General features: G+C 42.5%; 1 protein-coding gene across 3 annotated transcripts in view; it reads right to left on the reverse strand.

Annotated features, from left to right (window-relative positions):
* SCAPER (S-phase cyclin A associated protein in the ER) overlaps positions 1-21,175 on the reverse strand; it is a 411,590-nt gene that overhangs the window by 1,830 nt on the left and 388,585 nt on the right. For all 3 annotated transcript variants that reach the window (XM_047796974.1, XM_047796976.1, XM_047796975.1), the window contains 2 exons: positions 4,401-4,592; positions 1,042-1,093 (listed from right to left, as the gene is read on the reverse strand). In XM_047796974.1, coding sequence (XP_047652930.1) covers positions 1,042-1,093; positions 4,401-4,592 — 244 coding nt within the window. The remainder of the gene's footprint in view (positions 1-1,041; positions 1,094-4,400; positions 4,593-21,175) is intronic.

Here is a 21,175-nt window from a genome sequence, read left to right on the forward strand (position 1 = left end):
ACTAACTCTGGCTTAGACAAATGGTGCCAACTATCATGTTGACTTGAACTTCTAAAAAGGGGCATAGCTTTCTGTTTACTTCTCTTAGTACCTGAGCCAATAAAACATGAAATTTTTTCATGATATTGTTACAATTTTAGTTATCTTCTCTTTTATGTACTTTTCAACACCTGTCCACTCCACTATAAACAATGTGTGTGTCAGAGAGAGAAGGAGAGAGACAACCCCCCAAGTAAGGGCTACTGGGTGGGTGCCCCAGAGGTTCCTGCTGGGAATAGACCTCTGGCCACTTTAAAGACCATCAAACTAATGGAAGAATTGGGGAAAATCTGGATTAAGGTCTCATTAATCAGAGATGCTGTCATGACAGCCAGACAAAGAGCAATTTGTACTTCTCAATTACACTGTGGGTAGCAGAATATTTTGAAAAGTAAAAATGCGTTTTAAAATTCTATATCTCAGCTCCGATCACAAGAAACACCTCAGCAGGAATGCTATGGGGAGGGGGGAAGCTTATAAATCTTTTGGCCCCTGAACTCTGCTCACCTGAAGGCTTTTTCTTCATGTAAAATAATTTTACTTTTTATTTTCAATAAAATACTCAAGTACTTGAATTTGGGGGGGACATATGGGCTTCTCTCAATGACAGTTTTATTCTGGACAGGGGTAGGGAACCAAACCTCTGTGATTTCAGCATTTATGTGAGTAATGTAGGCTGATATTAATGATCTGATTGTCTCTTGTATTCCAGAGTGGCTCTTTAGTAATTATTTGCCATTTATTATATCTCACATGAGGTGAGTATAAATTACATAAAGATGTTTTGCGCTTTTCTTTTACTTCCATAGATTTCTCTGTATATTCTGATGCACTCATGCTTGATGATAAAATCAATTTCTTTATTCCCTGAAATATACTTGGTATCTGAATCTCAAATGTTTTAGGTGATTTAATAAATTGATTTCTCTAACAGTTCTAGTGGGTGGAGTGGGACATGTCCAGCTGACAAACACATGACACTTAATTTCAATAGAGACGTACCTTTGGGCTGATAAGGCTGGTTATCTGTTTGACCTGGAGTCTGTGCAAAATCCTGTGAGATGAGAGAAGGGTTTTTATACCAATGCTATGAACAGTGAATTTTGCCAAGTGGCTTTGAAAATGCTTTTGAATTCCGAGACTCTTTTTGCATGAATACTTTAGAGCCCAAGTATAAAAGCTGAAGAAACTGATGTTATGTAGTTCAGATTCTCATATTTTTAAATCAAATAATGATGCCTCAAATCTTGCCTGTTGTGGAAACTACAACTTTATATTATATCTAACAAACTAAATGCTTTAGCCAAATATTGTCTTAAAATATTGACAGGTTTTTTAAAAAACATTTTTAAAAGGTACAGCTCTAAAATCTCTTAGGTGTTCTGCAGCTATTTTTTTTTTTTTTTTGGTCTTTTTAGGGCTGCACCCAAGGCATATAGAGGTTCCCAGGCTAGGGGCTGAATCAGAGCTGCAGCTGCCAGCCTACACCACAGTCACAGCAACCAGCAACGTGGGATCCAAGCTGCATCTGTGACCTATACCGAAGCTCATGGCAATGCTGGATCTTTAACCCACTGATCGAGGCCAGGGATGGAACCCACGTCCTCATGGATACTAGTTGGGTTTGTTACCTCTGAGATACAATGGGAACTGTTAAATATTTTTTTCTTTTTAATTCAAGTATAACTGACATACAATATCATATTAGTTTTGGGTGTGGAGCGTGGTGATTCCATATTCTGTATATTTCAAAATGGTCACAATATGTCTAATTACCATATATCACCATAAAAAGTTATTATAATATTATTGGCTGTATTCCCCATGCTGTATATTATATTCCCATGACTCGTTAATTTATGGGTGGACACCTATATCTCTTAATTCTCTTCATCTATTTCATCCACCTCTCCCAATCACCGATTTGTTCTCTGTATTTGTAGGTCTGTTTCTGTTTTGTTATTTTTTTTCTTTTAGATTTTAGATCTAAGTGAAATCATATGGTAACTATCTTTCTCTGACTTATTTCACGTAGCATAATATCCTTTAAGTCCATCCATTCTGCTGCCGAATCTTAGTCTAACAGTTTTACTTTTAGATGGAATATGAAAAAATGTCATCTATAATATGTAAATTTTCAGAAACCTAAGACAAACTACTACCTCCTATTTTTAATATACTTTTCTAGTGACTATTAAAAATCTAACACGGGGGACTTTGAAGGACCATTTTATAAACTAAAATCCAAAGTATATTCATTCCCTTGAACACAATTATTTATAGGAAAAAACTTAACTCCATTAATCTAATGTGCTATCCCAAATAAGCATCATAATACATTTCTGTAGTACTTACAAAAATCTCTGTGTTAAAATAAAACGTATGTTAAATGTGTTACATTTACATTTAATTTAATTATCTGTAATAGAGAAGAGGTGAATTAGAAGTATTCTAAGATCAATATCAGATGAATGTAAATAATATGGATGATCCTCACTTTAGATTTTGATATCATTTATATTTTTATAAATTGTTTTCCAAGCAGTTGAAAATGTAAGAGACTAAAGTGATAGAGGTGCAAATCTGCCTTTGCTCAACAATCACTGTCTCGGTTGAGGCCGCTCTGCTCCTGCCATAAAAACTTCATTACCCATTCCCGGAGGTTCCTGTCCCCTTCCTTGCCTTTTCAGCACTTGAGATGGTGTGACTTGCTATATTAACTTATTTGTTTTATTTGATCTCCCCCATGCTAATGAAAGATCTCTAAAGGAATTCTGTTTTTTGTATGTTTGTTTGTTTGTTTCTATTTTAGGGCTGTATCTGTGGCATATGGAGGTTCCCAGGCTAGGGGTCTAATCGGAGCTACAGCTGCTGGCCCACACCACAGCCACAGCAATGAAGGATACGAGTCGTGTCTTCGACCTACACCACAGCTCACAGCAATGCTGGATCCTTAACCCACTGAGTGAGGCCAGGGATTGAACCCACATCCTCATGGATCCTAGGTGGGGTTTGCTAACCCCTGAGCCATGACGGGAACCACACTCTCTGTTTTATTCCTTGCTGTATTCCCAGTGCCTAGAGTAGCACACTGTGGGCACTAAAAAAATTCCTTTTGAATGAAAGAATGAATTTTAAGATCACAGTCTTAAAATTCTCTATAACGTTATTTTCTGTTTAATCCAAAGGCTGTAAGAACTTATGAAGAATCCCAAATGTTGATATAATGGTTATATAAAACCTCATTAAGATTTTAATTATTAAACATAAGATGGTTTTTGAAAAATCCATACCCTACCTATAGATCTGAACATCTTCAAAAATTTTTCCAGAAAATGGAATGGAACCCAGACTGAAAGAGAACAATTAAGATGAAAATAAAAATTTCTAAACAGAATTGATCTAGTGTGTTTATTAATTGATCATCTTCTCGAGGATAGTTGAAAAATGTACACCACTAACTGCCGTCTAAGGTGAAGGCTTAGGGGACGCGTTAGCCATCCAAGCGGCTGGCACTGTGACATCCTTTCACGAGTGATCTACGTTTATTAGCCAGAATAAGGACAATATTAATACAGAGATCTGCTTTCTAGTTCACTATGAACAAAAAACATCATCTATTAATCACATGTGCCTCATGGAACAAAAACACATTGATTTTAAGGTGGAACATTTGAAAGAAAATGGAAGATTTTCAGCAAATAATGATATACAATGAAAGAAAAAAATTAGAGGATTAGCTATTAGCACGTGTTAAAGAATAGCCAACTCGTGTTCTGCTGTCAGCTGACTGGGTTACTTTAAATGTGGAACTACTGCTTAGCTTTGCTACAGTACTAATTCTGATTCCAGCCCTACAGAATGTAACTGGATCAGAAAAATAGAAGGCTGTACTTACAAGTTTTAGATTTAAGAAAAAGCGGTGTAATAGATTTTTATCATATGCACAGGCTGTGTGCGTATATATGAATATTTAAAAGTTTACAAACAAACTGAAGTTTTAATTGATCTTCAGTAATCATTCTCTATTCTCTAAAACTAGACATCCCCCCCCCCCCGAGATAAATATAAATAGTTAAAGTCTTAAAGAAGTCTTTTAAAAAAAAACATTTCCTTAGTACAGCCTTACCGTTTCATTAACTGGAAAAATTCCCTTTTCTTGAAATCCTCCACGTAGAAATTATACAGCACTCAAACCTTAGTTTTACTATCATATTTTAGAAATTCATTTTCAAGCACAGGAATAGTGACATTTTAAAAGGTAGTGTGGATGGCAAGGGTAAACAGCTGGTTCCCTTTTACTTTTCAACTGCGTTAGCTTACACACAGAACCAGAGATTTAGGCATAACACAGAAGGTACCTGAATGAACGTGGCCAGTAAAACACAGCTCATCTCTTGCTCCAGGATGATCTTGTTCTGAAGGTTGTTGTAACAAGCAGCGATAAGTGAAGGAAACAGCACTTTGATCAGCCGAGGGTCACTGAAATACTGGAAGGGCAACTGGCAGAGCTTCTGTAGCACTGTCGGGTGGCGGCCGGACTGTACGATGACCTGAAACAGAGGAGGAACCCCAGGTCAGATGCCAAAAAGCCTGGCTGGCCTGTGTCCCCCTTCCCTAGCCAGAGCTGTCAGGGAGAACCAGGAAGAACACACTGAAGAGGTAAAAGGAGGAGAAAAAAAGGCTCCTAACTCTTTAGCAGAGAGCTTAATTTAAGTGATACTTGAAAGGAGCAGAAAATAAAGAGATCTCATTTCCTAACTTAAGGAAAAAATTCCAAAAGTTCTGCATCCACTGAAAAATTATAATCCACGAGGAACCATGGATTCATCATGGAGAGGGGATGCCTGTGAAAGGAATCTGGGACACACACGGCTTAACACAGTGCCCCACCCTTCACTCTCCCCCTTAAAGCAAAACAGCCAAATTCCTTAAAACCTGCACAGAGCTCACTCACAGGAAAGATACTCTGTCCTGTTGCCCTGCCCGCTGCAGCCTTCCTCTAACCTAGCGCGTGGAAGATCCCGAATGCAGCTGGATCTACTCTGTACGCAGACAAGTCCTTGAAAAGAAAAGGGGATTGTAAGGGGAATGGGAACTGTTTCAGCAAACACAGGCTCCAAAAGATCCTTCCTCTGATCCATACTGGTTATCTGGGTTTCCATCAGTGCCACTGAGTCTAAAAGGAGAATTGTTTAGATAAACGAGACTGTTGTCTTGAACCAGTCTAGGTTTACAACTGTGTACATTTTAAGAAATGGGGCAATGCGATTAATGGGCTTGCAGGGAAGCCCTCCTCACTTACTCCCCAGGCCTCCATGATAAACTAAGAAATGTCAAAATCAGATCTGTTTCAAGTAACCTTGATTAGGCTGTTTTAATATAAAAGAGCTGTGGTGACCCAAAGCCCACTGCTTGATATAGGAGGAAGCTCATGGAAGGTTAGGAACACTGTAAAATCTAAGGTCAAGACTGTAAATTGTACTTGGAAAAACACAATTTTACAGGTACACACCCAGACAGGACTGCATTCAAATTAAAACCAGAAGGACAGACTGAAACAGCAGAGGCAGGAGAAACATAAATTACAGGGATTTACAAGTTTTCAAAGTACTTTTAACAATACTTTAAGAACACACTCTCAGATGATAATGCAGTTTGGTTTAAGAACAAAATCAACAAAGTAATAGTTCACATATTTTAGTTCAATAGCTAAAATGACATCAAAAACCTTTAGAGAATGTTGATAGGGACTTGTTAATACCTTCAAATCCAGCAGGAATTTTAAAGACTTGCAGTGTGACAATTCAGCACATGACGATGTGCTGCCACTTCTGACACTGGCTAAGAAAAATATGCCCTATCATCCACTTTATTGATAAAGCATTTACTTAAATCTTTATTTTAATTATTAGCTACAAATTTTGTAGCACAGCCAAATAATCATCACTTTAAAATTTATAATGACACCATTATTAGAAGTCTCTTTTCCCCCTTTGGACAAAAATTAAGAACAAGTTTTTTTCTTTGGAACTTCACTGTTAAAATGCTATTATTGGAAGACTCACTAATTGAAAAGATATTAAACTGGACAGTCTGGCTGGCACAGGCATAATGCTAACTCAAAGATGACAATTCCTGGTTCCTGGTAATTTAGCACAGAACAGAGAGCGTAACTGGCACTTATTCCACCTGGACTCCTGACCTTTGCTGGGGTGAAGCAGAGCCCCTTGGGCGTCAGTCCCCTCTGGAAGCAGAGCTGGCTATCAGTTGCCTGTTGAAAAAATGACTTTACAGAGGCCACCAGCAGTGTAGTGAGAAGACCTGCCAGAAGGCACTAGTTTAAAGTCCTCCAATCTCAGAAAACACAAATGAATGTGGGCAGTTTGGTTACCTTGGGGTATGGAGTTCTGCCTACAGGATCACCTATGACAGGACGTAACCAGATTACAGGTAAGGTCGACACCCCCCCCCCCCCCCCCCCCCGGCTTGGCTGAGAACCAGAGTGGAACACCAAGTTGGCACTGTCCATCAAAACAACTTCAGACATTGTGGGGAGACAGGATTAGGAGATCCTGGAAGGGGCCCGCCTGCAGCATTGAGACTCAGTGGGCAATTCGACTCCTGGACGACTGAGGTGGGCTCCTGGCACAGAGGAGTGGCAGTTTGATGTCCTGAGCCTCCTGAGTAGTCAGCTGAATGAGGTGAAGCACATCCACTAGGGGCAGGGAAGCGCGGCTGGGATGTAAAACAGCCTGAGCTCAATGCTCAGGATCTTGGGCACCAGGAGAGCGCTGCCTGAGAGGTCTTTGAGAGACTGGGAGGAAGGCAGGGCTCAGTTTTATTTCATCCAGTCACTCACTCCCAGGCCTCAGGGTGGTCAAATGCTTAAGTTTCCAAAGTCAATAGAAAGTCAACAGCGAGTCATCACAGGACATGACAGTCTTGCTGAATGAAAGGAATGTACATAATTAAGAGAAATCTCAGATTTACAATATGATGTTTTCTCTATATATGTCTTCTTCATGGAGCTGTAACTAAATCAACAATTGCTGGTCTGTCTCCTTTGTCCCGACAAAGGGCTGCCAATAAGGCCTAAAGTGACACTACCCTGAACCTGGCTAGGTCACTTGCCCTTCAAGGGCTCACAGGTCAACACAAACATAAAGGGGCTTTTCCAGAGCCCCTTGCAGAGCACTGCAACAGGGGGAGCATGTGACCTGCCTGCACACTTCTTTGGTGGCTACAGTTATGAGACACAGCAGGTCAGGAGCTGGTGTGGCCTCAATGAGAAACTTCCTCTCAAACATGATGTCCATTTTCAGGTAGAGAACAGGGCTCCAAGGAAACCAAGGGAATTTCCAGGAAGTCAGGTCAAGAGAATGAAACTGAACTTTCCACTTGCTCCCAGGTATGATTCTAAAATAGGTACTAAAGAGCTAAGAGATCTGAGTTCCTGCCTTTACTCTCGTCACCAGCTAGCTGTGTGATCTAAGCAAATTGCTCATTTGCTTTGGGTTTTAATTTTGTGCGTGTGTGTCTTTTTAGGGCCACACCCATGGCATATGGAGGTTCCCAGGCTAGGGGTCAAACCAGAGCTACAGCTACTGGCCTACACCGCAGCCATAACAACACAGAATCTGTGCTGTGTCTGTGACCTATGGATCCTTAACCTACTGAGTGAGGCCAGGGATCGAACCCTCAACCTCATGGTTACTAGTAGGTTTTGTTTCCGCTTCGCCACAATAGGAACTCCCTATTTTTTTTTTAAAGTATACTTTTCACTGAAGTATAACACACACACCCCTTAAGTTAATAGCTTGAATTTTCATAAAGTGAACACATATGTTGCCAGCACCAAAATAAAGAGAAAGAACACGACCAAAGGTGCTAGATCTTTAATACACTTTCTCACTGAAAATTAGGTTCCTGATTTTTGTATTTTTGAATTTAAGACAAGTCACACAGAAGCTACTTGCCTGTATTAGAGCATAAGATAGAGAGGACTTTAAGGCCTTCTTGAATCCATTCTTGATCACTCTCTGGAGAGAACTCTCCCCTTTTTTTTTTTTTTTAATGGCCACACGCATGGCACATGGAAGTTTCTGGGACCAGGGAATGAATCTGAGCTGCAGGTGCAACCTACACTGCACCTGTATCAACATTGGATCATTTAACCCATTGTGTGAACCTGCACCTCTGCAGCAACCCAGCTACTCCAGTCAGATTCTTAACCCATTGCACAGTGGTGGGAAGTCCCTCCTTTGGTCTTTTAAGCAAAGGCCAGCAGGCACAATTCCACAGTCACTAAAGAAAGGCATCTTTTACCCAAATGCCTTGGCATTCATCACTTTTTTCTTTGTTATCATTGGCAAGGGGTTGGGGGAGGGAGTAGGGAGAGGGTAAGAGAAGAAGTGGGCAAGAGACCCCAACTCCTTCTTTTTGGAAACCATCAACAATTCTGGGAAGAAGGGGCTTTAGAAAGAGTAGTTGCATGCTGCCAATGTGTGCTGTAGCCTGTGGAAAGAGGGCCAAGAGGATCTGAAGGCTAGTATGAAAATGGCATCTGGGAAAAAAATAAAAGTAAAAGGAATCCAGAGCTGACGAGTGGACATGTTGATTCTTTCATCTGTTGATCTCTGGCTACCCACTAGGCCTTCTGGCTCCAATTTTTGCACTTCCTACCAAGCGAAGTATAACTTGGGTGAATTGAGAGAGAGCCAGAGGAGAGTTCTAAATTCAGGGGGCATTTACTGAGTGCCTCCTGTGCTAAGTGCTGTAGGGGACACAGAGAGAAATCAAGCTTTAGCTCTCGGGGAGGTGAGATATGTCCACAAATGACAGTAAGACAAAGGAGCCTGGGTCATCAGAGAGGGAAGGATAAGATATTAGGGGACCATGGGAGGGAGGGCTTATTCCTTACTTGGGCGAGGAAAGTGCACTGAGAAGGTGGGTGGGACCTTCAACACTAGATCAGATCTGAGCACCTAGAATTGTGGATGGAGGAATTTTGGTGGAGAGAAGAAACTCCTAGATTCAATACCAGCCTGCCTTAGTCTGCTCAGGCTGTCATTACAAAATACCATAGGCTGGGTGGCTTAAACAACAGAAATTTGTTTTCTCACAGTTGAGGAGCCTGGAAGTCTGAGATGAGGGTGTGGCACGGTTGGGTTCTGGTGAGAGCGCTCTTCCTGCTTTGCAGACTGACATCTTACTGTATCCTCACCTGGCCTTTCCTTGGTGAGTGCCCTTGGAAAGAGAAGGAGCTCCCTCTTCCTCTTCTTCTAAGGCCACCAATCCTCTAGCACTGGGACTCCACCCTTACGACCTCATTTAACCTTAGTTAACTCTTAAAAGCCCTATCTCCAAGTATAGTCACTTTGGGGTTAAGGTTCAACATATGAATTTTGGGGGATACAATTCAGTTCATAGCTCAGCTCTGATTCCTCATTGCCCTGGCTAGAATGAAATTTCATTAGCAAGGCTACTCTCACTAATCAGGTGTATTTGCAGAATTGCATGGGTCTCCACGGCCATAAGCCATGAATCCGCAGGCTCAAGGGTGCTGGTGTTAGGTAGCCCTGGCCTCTAGGTCTGGCTCTGGTTAACCATCTGGGCCTCAGTGTTCTTTCTATAAAATAGAGGTAGATGGCAGCCTTCCGGGTTTACATGAGGATCAAGTGAGACAGTGTCTGTGACCACAATATAAAGACATTTGGTTAGTCCACCAGCTATGCTGCTCTGAGTCTTCTCCTGCTAGATCTGGCTTCTTTACACTTGCAGGACCAGAGGTCCCCTCCCAGTGTGAGGCCTAATGAATGCTTTCCATCATCCCACCCCCACCTCTCCATAAGGCCTGCTCATTAGAACAGAGTGTCTGGCAGCGGCAGGCCCTGCTCTGGCTGGGAGTCATCAGCAAGCTTCATGCCTCCCGGGAAGCCATTGCTGTGGCCTCTCCCTGGCCCTGCCTGCACAGGAGCAATACAAACAGTGCCAGCCAGGATCTTGTGGTAGAGGGGTAGGAAGTGCATTCTGACAGCTCTGAAAAGAAAATCCAGCATAAGCGCGATCCAAGAAATACAGGTAAGTGGTGCAGAGAAACAATCTTAGTTTACTCTGTGTGTGTGTTTTGAGGCAATTGTCCTAGACTTGTCAATCTGAAATCAGAGTGGAAGGGCCAAAGCTAACAGGCTGGTGTTGTGGATTCCTGATTCAGACCCAGCAGGAGCTTTCCTTCAAGCACTTAAGGAAATCCTTAAACTCAGGAAGTCTTCCCAGGCAACACAGCCAGAGAATGCCTTTCCTTTTCAGCCCAAAGTCATGGCAGTAGTTATTATATATTTAAGCGTGTGCAGCTTAGTTCCTAGTTCTAGAAGGACAGGAACTGTATCTTTTACTCTTCTGAACTCCATTACTTTGCTAGAGGGCTAGGCTACTAGCATGATTGAATGAATCAAAGTGACAGAGGGTCCTCAGTTAGAAAACTCTTCCATGCTTTGCCTTGGGGAAGAATCATACCACAGTCTCTTCTCACAAGGACACATAGAAGCCATTTTCTGACTCGGGGGGCCTCAATGGTCTCTACATCATGTCACTTTAGGTCTGTAGATCTAGTCTCTTGTTATAGACTGAATGTTTATGTCCTGCCTCAGTTCCTATGTTGAAATCCTAACCCACAGGTGATGGTATCAAGAGATGGGGGCCTTTGGGAGGTGATTAGGTCATGAGGGTGGAGCCCTTATGAATGGGATTAGTGCCCTTATAAAAGAAACTCCATAGAGCTCTCTAGTCCTCTTTATATCACGTGAGGATACAATGAGAAACTGGTAGCCTGTGACCTGGAAGAGGGCCCTCCCCAGAACCTGAACAGGCTGGCACTCTGACTTCAGATTTCCAGCTTCTATAACTGCAAGAAACAAACTTCTATTGTTTATAAGCTACCCAGTCTATGGAACTTTGTTATTGCAACCCGAACTAAGACATCCCTAAAGAATGGATTTTGTTTTAATCTGCCTCCTACCCTGGAAGGAAGTTGGGCTTGATATCCTCAGCCTCCTAGGCACACACTCAGGGCACCCTGGCCTGATTATAAAGAGAGGTCTGGGGAAAAAACCCTTCTCCTTTGTGGGTAGTGGGTAGCACTGGTCTCTCACTTGATGTGAAAGAATCCAAAGTCTTCTAGGACATCACATTGCCAACCTCAAGGACAACCTCAGCAGTTGGCCTGTCACTGGCAGAGACAATATTCACTTGTCTGTAAAGCCCCTCTACCTACACTATCTGAGTCTCTAAACACCCTGTGAAGTGGGCGGACAGGGTGACTATACTCTTTCATAAAAGGAGATCTAGTGCTCAGAAAGTCTGAGAGACCAGTTGAAAGTCAGAGAGCCAGTCACTGGTGGAGCTGGGCCTGGAAAACTTTTATGACTGAGTGCTCTGGCTTCTCTCTCACCTCCCAGGCTTGTTCAGGGCTCTCAGACACTGTGGCTGCCCCTTCCTAGGCAGAGGGGCTCTCTGTTGCTGAAGCTGAGCTCATTCTCACCACTGGCAGCAAGCCATGTTCTCACACAACTGAGATGAAGATGAGGATGACAAACTGCCATTCTAAACAGACTAAACCAATTGACATACACCGTTTAAACCAACCCAAAAGGCCTTCCTTCCAAAACCTATATTCTGCTTGTCTAGGTATCAAATAATCAGAACTTGGCTATGTGCTAGGCTGTGTCAGGGGTTTGTCTCAAATTATCAGACATAAGAACTTGAAAGAGAGGAGTGGTTGGTGATGGGGCTGGACTCTCAGGAGTGAACTGATAGAACATGTGACTCCAAAATGAGGACTCTCTTGTGATGATTATGTAGTCAGCTGCCTTCTGGGTTTCGAGTGCCTGCAAATGTGGTCTTGTGTTTCTAAAACAACTTCTATCATCTATAATATCTCTAAACTGTTAATCCTTGGTATGACCTGAATAGTTAAATTTAAAGAAGAAAAAAAGAAAAGCAGTGGCAGAGTACTGAGTAGTTATAAATCTGGTCTAGAAATGCAATTGGCATAGGGAGAGTTTGCAGATTTCACATCTGTAAAATGACAACTGCTGTACTCACTTCAAAGATCCCAAGGAGAGTGGCTAGAAAGGCCTATGGAGACACTATCATGTTAAGTAAATGGAAAACAGCCTGATTCTCCTCACCCAGAAAGCCCCTTTCCTCCAACTGTGACTGCCTGGAATGCAGCCAAGAACCAGGAAGTGAGCAAGCAGGCTGCTGGAGCAGACAGATTAGTCCATTCATCAAATATTTGCTAAGCATCTATGCTGGCCAAGTGTGGTGCAAGGCACTGGGAATGAGGCAGTAAACCAGTCAGAGATACCCCTGCCCTCACAGAGTGCCCAGTCTTTCCAAAAAAACCCATGTCAATTATACACAGGAAAGTTCTGCAAGCTCCAACGCGGTCTACCAGTTCACATTTCAGGTCTAACAAAAGGGAACTGGAGTCAGCAAATTAGGAGACTGCCAGAGACAGGCAAACTGACAACAGGAAGAAGGATCAGCTGACATGAATAAGTAAAGGGGTGGGAATTAAAATTCTTCCAAGAAGACGTAAGAATTCAAAAAGTTGCCTGGAACCATTCAGTACAAATTGTTGGTCTTGAGAGTAGTACTGTATTGTAGTAAAATATACTCTAACCTTTTCTCAACTCCACATTTAAAAAATTTGCTTCACATACATGATGATCCTCATATACCTGATACTATAGCAGGTATGCATCTTAAGGTATCAAAAACATATTTTAAGCATAATTTAAATTTAAGAAGACAGGAAACTGCAATATTTTTAAAAAATGAACACAAATAGGTAATGTTAAACATTATGTTTTAGAGTTAAGTGTGGTCATCTGCAAATTCACTTTATGGGAACAGCTCCTTCCCTGACCATACCACAACCATGACACTAACAGAAATCAACCAGATAAAGTTCTGTAGCAGTTTCTTGTCCCCTCTCCAAATCTATCTACCTACCATCCATCCATCCATCCATCATGGTGCCCTAGAGTAAAATCTCCATCTCTCTAGAACTCATCTACATTCAAGGAAACAAAACAGAAAACGGTCAAATTCTGTCTTACCTACTTACACTCTGTGAATTCTGCTGATTTTGCTCAGATCTAAGAATGATCCTGAATTTCCCCCTGAATTAGGAGAAAGTTTTGCTTTTTGTCTTATTTTTATTTTTTCTTCCCCTCGGAATGTCCTCTGGCAAGCTTCCAACTACTTAGGTCTCTAGGACCCCAGCCTCAGGTCTGCTGTGGACCAGAAGAAAGGACCACACACATGGCCTGCCTGGTTCCAGACTTGTGAGCAGTTGTTCAGGCAGACAGGAAGATGTGTCTCGAGTTTTCAACATTCTGTGGAAACAGGGGCTATGTCCCTTTTACTCACTGCTGTATCCCCAGTAGCTCGCATAGTGCCTAGCACAGTGCCTGACAAATTAGAGGTGCTCAATAACCACCTGGAAAATGAATGAATGAGGACTGAGCTTTGGTTTCTAAACCTGACCCCAGGGCCTTATACCTACCATACCAGAGTCCTGGGCCTCCTCTTTCCAGGGCCTTCAGGGTGCCAGATGACACTGTCTTTGGACTGCAAAGAACAGCTAACAGTACTTCAGCTATCACCCTATCGAATCCAACAGCCTCTTGGCACAAACGGTATGGAGGGTAGGGGTAGACGGGCAGCGTCAGGGGCAGTATCTTTCAGCAAGCCTGCGAGGTAGTCTGTCAAACCTAAGGCCAAACCACCTTCACTGGCCAGTGTGACAGGGTGAGTGGAGTATGAAGTCAGACAGAAGTGTATACAAATAGTTAAATCTCACCAAGGCAAATCCTTTATGCCTAGGAATTCTTATTTTGCTTTTTTCCCTTCTTGTCAGAGACAAGATGTCCTCAACAGAGGGGCAAAAATTGGCGTCTAGACATCTAAATTCATTATAAGAGACAGGGGAGAGAGAGCCTGTAAATCATTGGAACAAAGAATATTTTTCTTAGCAGAGCAGAAACAAAGTAGCTGTTGCATTCCTCCCGGAAAAACTGGTCCTGCTACAATGCTGGAGTGAGGAGGTAGCAGCTGCAGTGGCCAGGCCAGTGCACAGGCCAAGCCTCTCTATCCACATTGCTCTTGACAAGTGTCACCACACCTGAAGCCCAGGCACGAGAGAGGAACAATATGACAGCAGGGGCCTTGAGGCTGGTGACCTCTATGAATCACGTAAAGAAAACAGCATGCCCCAAACACACAAACGTCGTTTCTCTAATCTGAGGTCTTAGAGGTAGAAAAGGAAGGGTGTTAATGTGGCCTTATTTAAATATCACATGAGAAAAGTTTGAAGATTCTGTCCACATAATCAAATCAAATACAGAGCAAAGAAACACAAAGATTCTATTGGCTAACGCTGCAAACAAATCCCTCTCCTCTCAAACTTGCTTTTGCCATAAAATAGATTTCTAGGCTGAGATAAAATGCAGAGATCTTGGCAGACTGTGTAGGGGGCAGGCCCTTTAAGTGCTAGTATTCTTCCTGGTGGCTGTGGGGATTCACTGCTGTCCAGCGCCAGCAGAGGGTCAAGGCAGGAGGAGAGAGTGGGAAGGAGGGACGAAAGCAGCTGGGGCAGGAGGAGAGGCTAAAGCCAGTAGCTGGGGGCTTGGTCTCTCAGAGGCTTTGGAAACCAGCTGATCCTAGAGAAACAAGGGCTTTCCTCATGTGGTAAGGGATGCGTGACTGTCTTGCAGTGTCCCTCCATGGAAAGTGGGTGAGAAGGTCCCTTACTTGCTGATCTCCGCTTCCTATGGGAGACAGGCTATGTGCTGGGTACCACTAGCAGAGGGATGCAAAGGAGGTTTCCAGGCAGGCCTCCCCCTCAAATGTCACTCTGCTCCTGTAGGGAGAATACAGCCTCAGGACCAGGGGCACCAGTTCCCAGCCCTGGGGCTCCAGTGTGGAAGTCCCCATGCCTATCCTCCCACTCTCCACATGCTGGAGTGGACTTTCAGACATGGTCTGAACATATCCTCCTCCTGATAGTAATGTTTAGGAGCTTTTCATCATCTCTGAGAGGATAAATCCCCAATTCTTGGCCTAACATGTAGGTCTCCTCATGACCTGGGCTTGGCCTGCTTCTTCACTCTGAGGTCTTATTCTTTCCATTACCCCCTAAGCGCCAATCAGAATGAAGAGCTTGAAGAAGTTTTATAAAATTCCAAGACCTCGGTACCAAAGCAGTTAAATCATATGCTCTGAAGCCACAACAACGTGGGATCCGAGCCACATCTGTGACCTACATCGCAGCTCGTGGCAACACCGGATCCTTAATCCACTGAGTGAGGCCAGGGATCGAACCCGCAACCTCATGGATACTAGTTGGCTTCGTTACCTCTGAGCCATGATGGGAATTCCTATCTCAGTACTTGGTTTGACATGGAGTAGGCATTTAGTAAAAGCTGATAAGTGAGAGAAGGAATGGGTGATGAATGCTCATATGGACACAAAACTCATGATACTGGCATTTCCCCAAGAGTAGGTCACTTCCAGCCTTCTGTTTCATGTTAGAGCTTATTTTTCATTCTTTCATGTTGTCCATTTTGCAAGAAGAGTTACCTTTTAAATGAAGCATGTTCTAAAGTCCCTTCAAACATATCTTGCAGCACAAGAAGGTTGGGCTAGATTATCTCGAACACTTGGCCAATGTTAAAAGTCACGGATTGTATAATTTGTCAAGAACCATGCTCATAAGTGCTGTTTCCATTTTAATTTATGTTTGAGAAAGAACTTAGTCTAAAGAGCACAGATCTTGGAAATGATACAAACTCACTATATCATTATACATTTGAGGGACTGCTTTATTTTGGATTTTTTTGTTTATTTGCATTATCTGTGTCCAATTTACCAAGGTGGGAGGAAGGGAGGAGGGAGATGGCTGGTTACTGAAAGTCCTAGGTAATGTGTCAGGAGGCCTGGTTCCAGGGACTTGGGCAAGTCCTTCTCTTGTCTGACAAGGAGGGGAGTTGGACTAGGTGATGTATGAAGGCCTGTGGACTTGCATAAATAATGTAATCCTGTGCTATGAGCATTCACACACATAAGCACATTTGCTGACTATAGCTGCACAGTTATAACATTTAAAAATGCTAAAAAAGAAGTTCCCATTGTGGCTCGGCAGTAACGAACCTGACCTGTAAACATGAGGATGTGGGTTCGATCCCTGGCCTTACTCAGTGGGTTAAGGATCCGGTGTTGCTGTGAGCTGTGGTGTAGGTTGCAGACACGGCTTGGATCCTGCATTGCTGTGGCTGTGGTGTAGACTGGCAGCTGCAGCTCCAATTAGACACCTAGCCTGGGAACCTCCAGATGCCGTGAGTGCGGCCCTAAAATGCAAAATAAATAAATTAATTAATTAAAAACAGGAGCTTAGAATATATTTTTTTCTTAAGAATGAACGAAAAAAGGCTTCACACAAAGTATGCTATCTTCACATGTTCAACTATTCACCTTCTAACACTGCTTCTTTAAGAAAAGAGAACTTATAATTGTATACACACAAACTCAAGGAATAACAACAGCAAGATTATCTCTATTACCGACTAATAGGACATGTGGGGGGGTGAGTAGGAAGGTGGGTAGGTGGATGGACAGTATTTAATAATGCCTTAAAATATAAATATTCCAAGTGGGATTGGACCTTTTCTGTGTGAATTCGGGTCAAACCTTCATTATCATAGAGCCTTTGGGTGGTGTGAGAACATCAGGGTTAATAAATGCAGAGCACAGGCTGATAGATTTTCTGGTCACATCCTAACAGCAGCCAGAGAGCATGGATGCATTCCATGGAGCATTTATAGGCTCACCAGCACTAGTCTATGACAATTTTATTTAATCATAAAAATATAATAGTAGTCAAATCTTTTTGTAGTTTCAGTTTACTGCTTTCTCAAGTGAAATAAATGGTCTCTCAGATTTCTTCTGCTTTCATCTCTCTGCTCTAAGTACAGTAGGATAAGGTTCCAATTAAGGCCCATTAAATGTTCACATTGATTCATGTGAGTCATTTTCTAGTTTCTTTTCCTAACACAATCTCAATGTACCTCTGAGTTATCTCTGTGGTGTGTTTTCAGTTTAGCAGTTGCCCATATAGAAGAGAATTATTTGGGTGTGAGGTCTCCCTTCCACCTATTTCTGCAGCCCCAAATGATGAGTAGAGATTCTGCTTCACTGTTTTCTGGACAAGCGTATGTTTATCACCTGTCAGGTACGTCCAGCTGAATGAGGCATGCTTCTGGGGAAGGGGGGTTGGCAGCTGGCCAAAGCCAAAATGACCCTTCAAACCTCCCTCAGCAACTGTGCCAAGCAGCACACTGAGTGGCAGCCCGGAGACCCCTACAGGAGGACCTCCTGGTGCTTCTACCTCTTTGGGGTCCACAGAAGAACCCTGTAGGCAGGAGATACACAGAGTTCTTTTCGGCTTCTCAATAGATGGGGACACACACTCTGACAGCAGAGATGGCCTCCCTAAAGTGATATCAAGTATCAGAGCTGAGTGGGTGGATATGCCAGGGATTTTCACATTAAGAGCAGGGAATGTGGAGGCAAACAATGCTGATTTCCATAAATCACAGTTGATATTTGTTCTTGCCCTGGGGATGTGCTAATCACCATGTGCATGATCTCATTTAATTTGCACAACCCTATAAGGTGTTATCAATGTTATCCCTATTTCCAGGTGAGGAAAGATAAGAGCTTTAAGTGGTATGGTTGTGAGCACAAAGTGGTTCACCTGGCTCCAGAGCCCATGTTCCTCTCATCATGCTGTAAAAACATATTACCGAGAGGAGACAAGATGGCAGAGTAGTACTTGAGCTCAGCCCCTCTCATGAAAATACCAAAATCACAACGAACAGTTGAACCATTGACAAAAAATACTGGAATCTATCCCAAAGATATTTTATACCCAAAGACAAAGAAGAAGTCACAATGAGATGGTAGGAGGGGCACTTTCAAGATATAATCAAATCTCCATACCCACCAGGTGGGCAACCCACAAATTGGAAAATAATTACATTGTAGAGGTTCTCCCAGAGGAGTGAGAGTTCTGAGTCTCATGTCAGGCTCCCCAACCTGGGAGTCTGACATCGGAAGGAAGAGCCCACAGAGCATTTGGCTTTGAAGGCCAGGGAGGCTTGAGTGCAGGAATTCCACAGGACAAGGGGAGGAAATAGAGAATCCATTCTTGGGGGGGATGCACACAAGTTTTCACATACACTGGGTCCTAGGGCAAAGCAGTGACCCTGTAGGAGTCTGGGTGAGACTGACTTGCAGGTCTTTGAGGGTGTCCTGGGGAGGTGGGTGTTGGCTGTGCCTCACTGTGAGGGCAAGGACACTGGCAGCAGAGGCCCCAGGGGACATTCATCACATGAGCTCTCCTGGAGATCACCATTTTGGCATTAAGACCTTGTCCTGCCCATCAGCAGACAGGCTGCCTAATGTTCTTCTGAGCCTACAGCCATCTCTGAACACACTCCTTGACATAGCCTTGCTCACTAGAGGGATAAGACCCAGCTCCACCCAACAGTGGGCAGGCACTAGTTTCTCCCACCAGGAAGCCAGCACAAGCCCCTGGACCAACCTCACCCATCAGGCAGGCAACAAAAGCAAGAGGAAATACAATCTTGCAGCCGGTGGTATGGAGACCACAAATACAGAAAGTTAGACAAAATGATTCAGCAGAGAAATATGTTCCAGAAGAAGGACCAAGATAAAACCCCATAAGAGCTAAGTAGAGATAGGCAATCCACCTGACAAATAATATAGAGCAATGATAGTAAAGTTGATCCAAGATCTCAGAAAAAGAATGGAGACACGGACCAAGAAGATACAAGGAACCATTTGCAGCAACATGGATGGACCTAGAAATTATCATCCTAAGTGAAGTTAGTGCAAGACAAACAGCATATGCTATCACTCATACGTGGAATCTGAAAAAAGGATACAAATGAACTTATTTGCAGAACAAAAACAGACTCACAGAATTTGAAACCAAACTTACAGTTACCAAAGGGAACAGGTGGGGAGGGGGAGAGGAGGGACTGGAGGTTTGGGATTGGCATATGGATGTTGAGTTATATGGAATGATTGGCCAATGGGGACCTGCTGTATAGCACAAAGAATGCTACCCAATATTCTGTGATAATCTGTGGGAAATGAATCTGAAAGAGAATGGATGTGTGTACATATATAACTGAGTCACTCTGTTGTACAGCAGAAATGATCATAACGTTGTAAATCAACATCAAAAAAAACTTTAAAAATTAAAGAAGGAAGATACTAGGAATGTTTAACAAAGAGAAGATTTAAAGAAAAAGCCAAGAGAGATGAAAAATACAATAACTGAAATGAGAAATACGCTAGAATAAATAAAAGCAGAATAAATGAGGAAGCAGAACAAATAAGTGAGCTGAAAGACAGATTGGTCAAAATCACTTCTGCAGAATAGAATAAAGAAAAAAGAATGAAAAGAAATGAAGACAGTCTCACAGATCTCTGGGACAACATTAAACACAAGAACATTCACATTATAGGGGTCCCAGGAGAGGAGAGAAGAAAGGCCTGAGAAAATATTTGAAGAGATAATAGTGGAAAACTTCCGTAACCCACGTTAGGAAGGAAACACTCAAGTCCAGGAGGTGCAGAGTTCCATGCAGGATAACCTGAAGGAGGAACATGCTGAGACACATATTAATTGCATTCACAAAAATTAAAGACAAAGGGAAAGTATTAAAAGCAATAAGGGGAGTTCCCATCATGTCTCAGAAGTAATGAACCTGACTAGCATCCATGAGGATGTGGGTTCAATCCCTGGCCTTGCTCGGTGGGTTAGGGATCTGGCATTGCTGTGAAATGTGGTGTAGTTTGCAGATGTGGCTTGGATCTGGCATTGCTGTGGCTGTGGTGTAGGCTGGCAGCTGTACTCCAGTTTGACCCTAGCCTTCCATATACTGTGGGTGCAGCCCCAAAAAGACAAAAAAAAAAAAAAAAAACCCAAAACCCAAAAGCAACAAATAACATAAATGGGAATATCCATAAGATTAGCAGCTGATTTTTCAGCAGAAACTCTGCAGGCCAGAAAGGAGTGACATGATATCTTTAAAGTGATGAAAGGGAAAAACCTATAACCAAAAAGAATCTACCTAGCAGGCTCTTGTTCTGACTTGATGGAAAAATCAAAAGCTTTACAGACAAGCAAAAGCTAAGAGAATTCAGTACTACCAAAACAGCTTTTTTTTTTTTTGTCTTTTTGCCATTTCTTAGGCTGCTCCTGCAGCATATGGAGGGTCCAAGGCTAGGGATCCTATCGGAGCTGTAGCCGCTGGCCTATGCCAGAGCCACAGCAACGCGGGATCCGAGTCGCGTCTGCAACCTATACCACAGCTCGTGGCAATGCTGGATCCTTAACCCACTGAGCAAGGCCAGGGATCGAACCCGCAACCCCATGGCTCCCAGTCAGACTCGCTAACCACTGAGCCACGACGGGAACTCCCCAAAACAGCTTTAAAACAAATGCTAAAGGAACTTTTCCAGGTGGAAAAGAAAAGGGGAAGAAAAACCCGCAAATAAAAACAAGAAAAATATGAATGGAAGAGGAAATAAAAAAATACCCAGAGACAAATGACAATGAAAACACAATGATATAAAACCTATGGGACACAGCAAAAGCAGTAATAAAAGAGGGAAGTTTATAGTAATACAATCTCACCTCAGGAATCAAGAAAAATCTCAAATAAACAACCTAATCTTATACTTAAGTAACTAGAGAAAGAACAGACAAAACCCAAAGTTGGTAGAAGGAAAGAAATCATAACGATTAGAGCAAAAATAAATGAGGTAGAAGCAAAGAAAACAATAGAAAAGATCAATGAAAATAAAAGATGGTCCTTAAAAGATAAAATTGATAAAGCTTTAGCCAGACTTACCAAGAAAAAAAGGGAGAGGTCTCAAATCAATAAAATTAGAAATAAAAAAGAAGAAATTACAACTTATACCACAGAAACACAAAGGATCATAAGAGACTACTACAAGCAACCAATAAAAT

This window comes from Phacochoerus africanus, chromosome 9 (assembly GCF_016906955.1).
Source record: "Phacochoerus africanus isolate WHEZ1 chromosome 9, ROS_Pafr_v1, whole genome shotgun sequence".
NCBI lineage: Eukaryota > Metazoa > Chordata > Mammalia > Artiodactyla > Suidae > Phacochoerus > Phacochoerus africanus.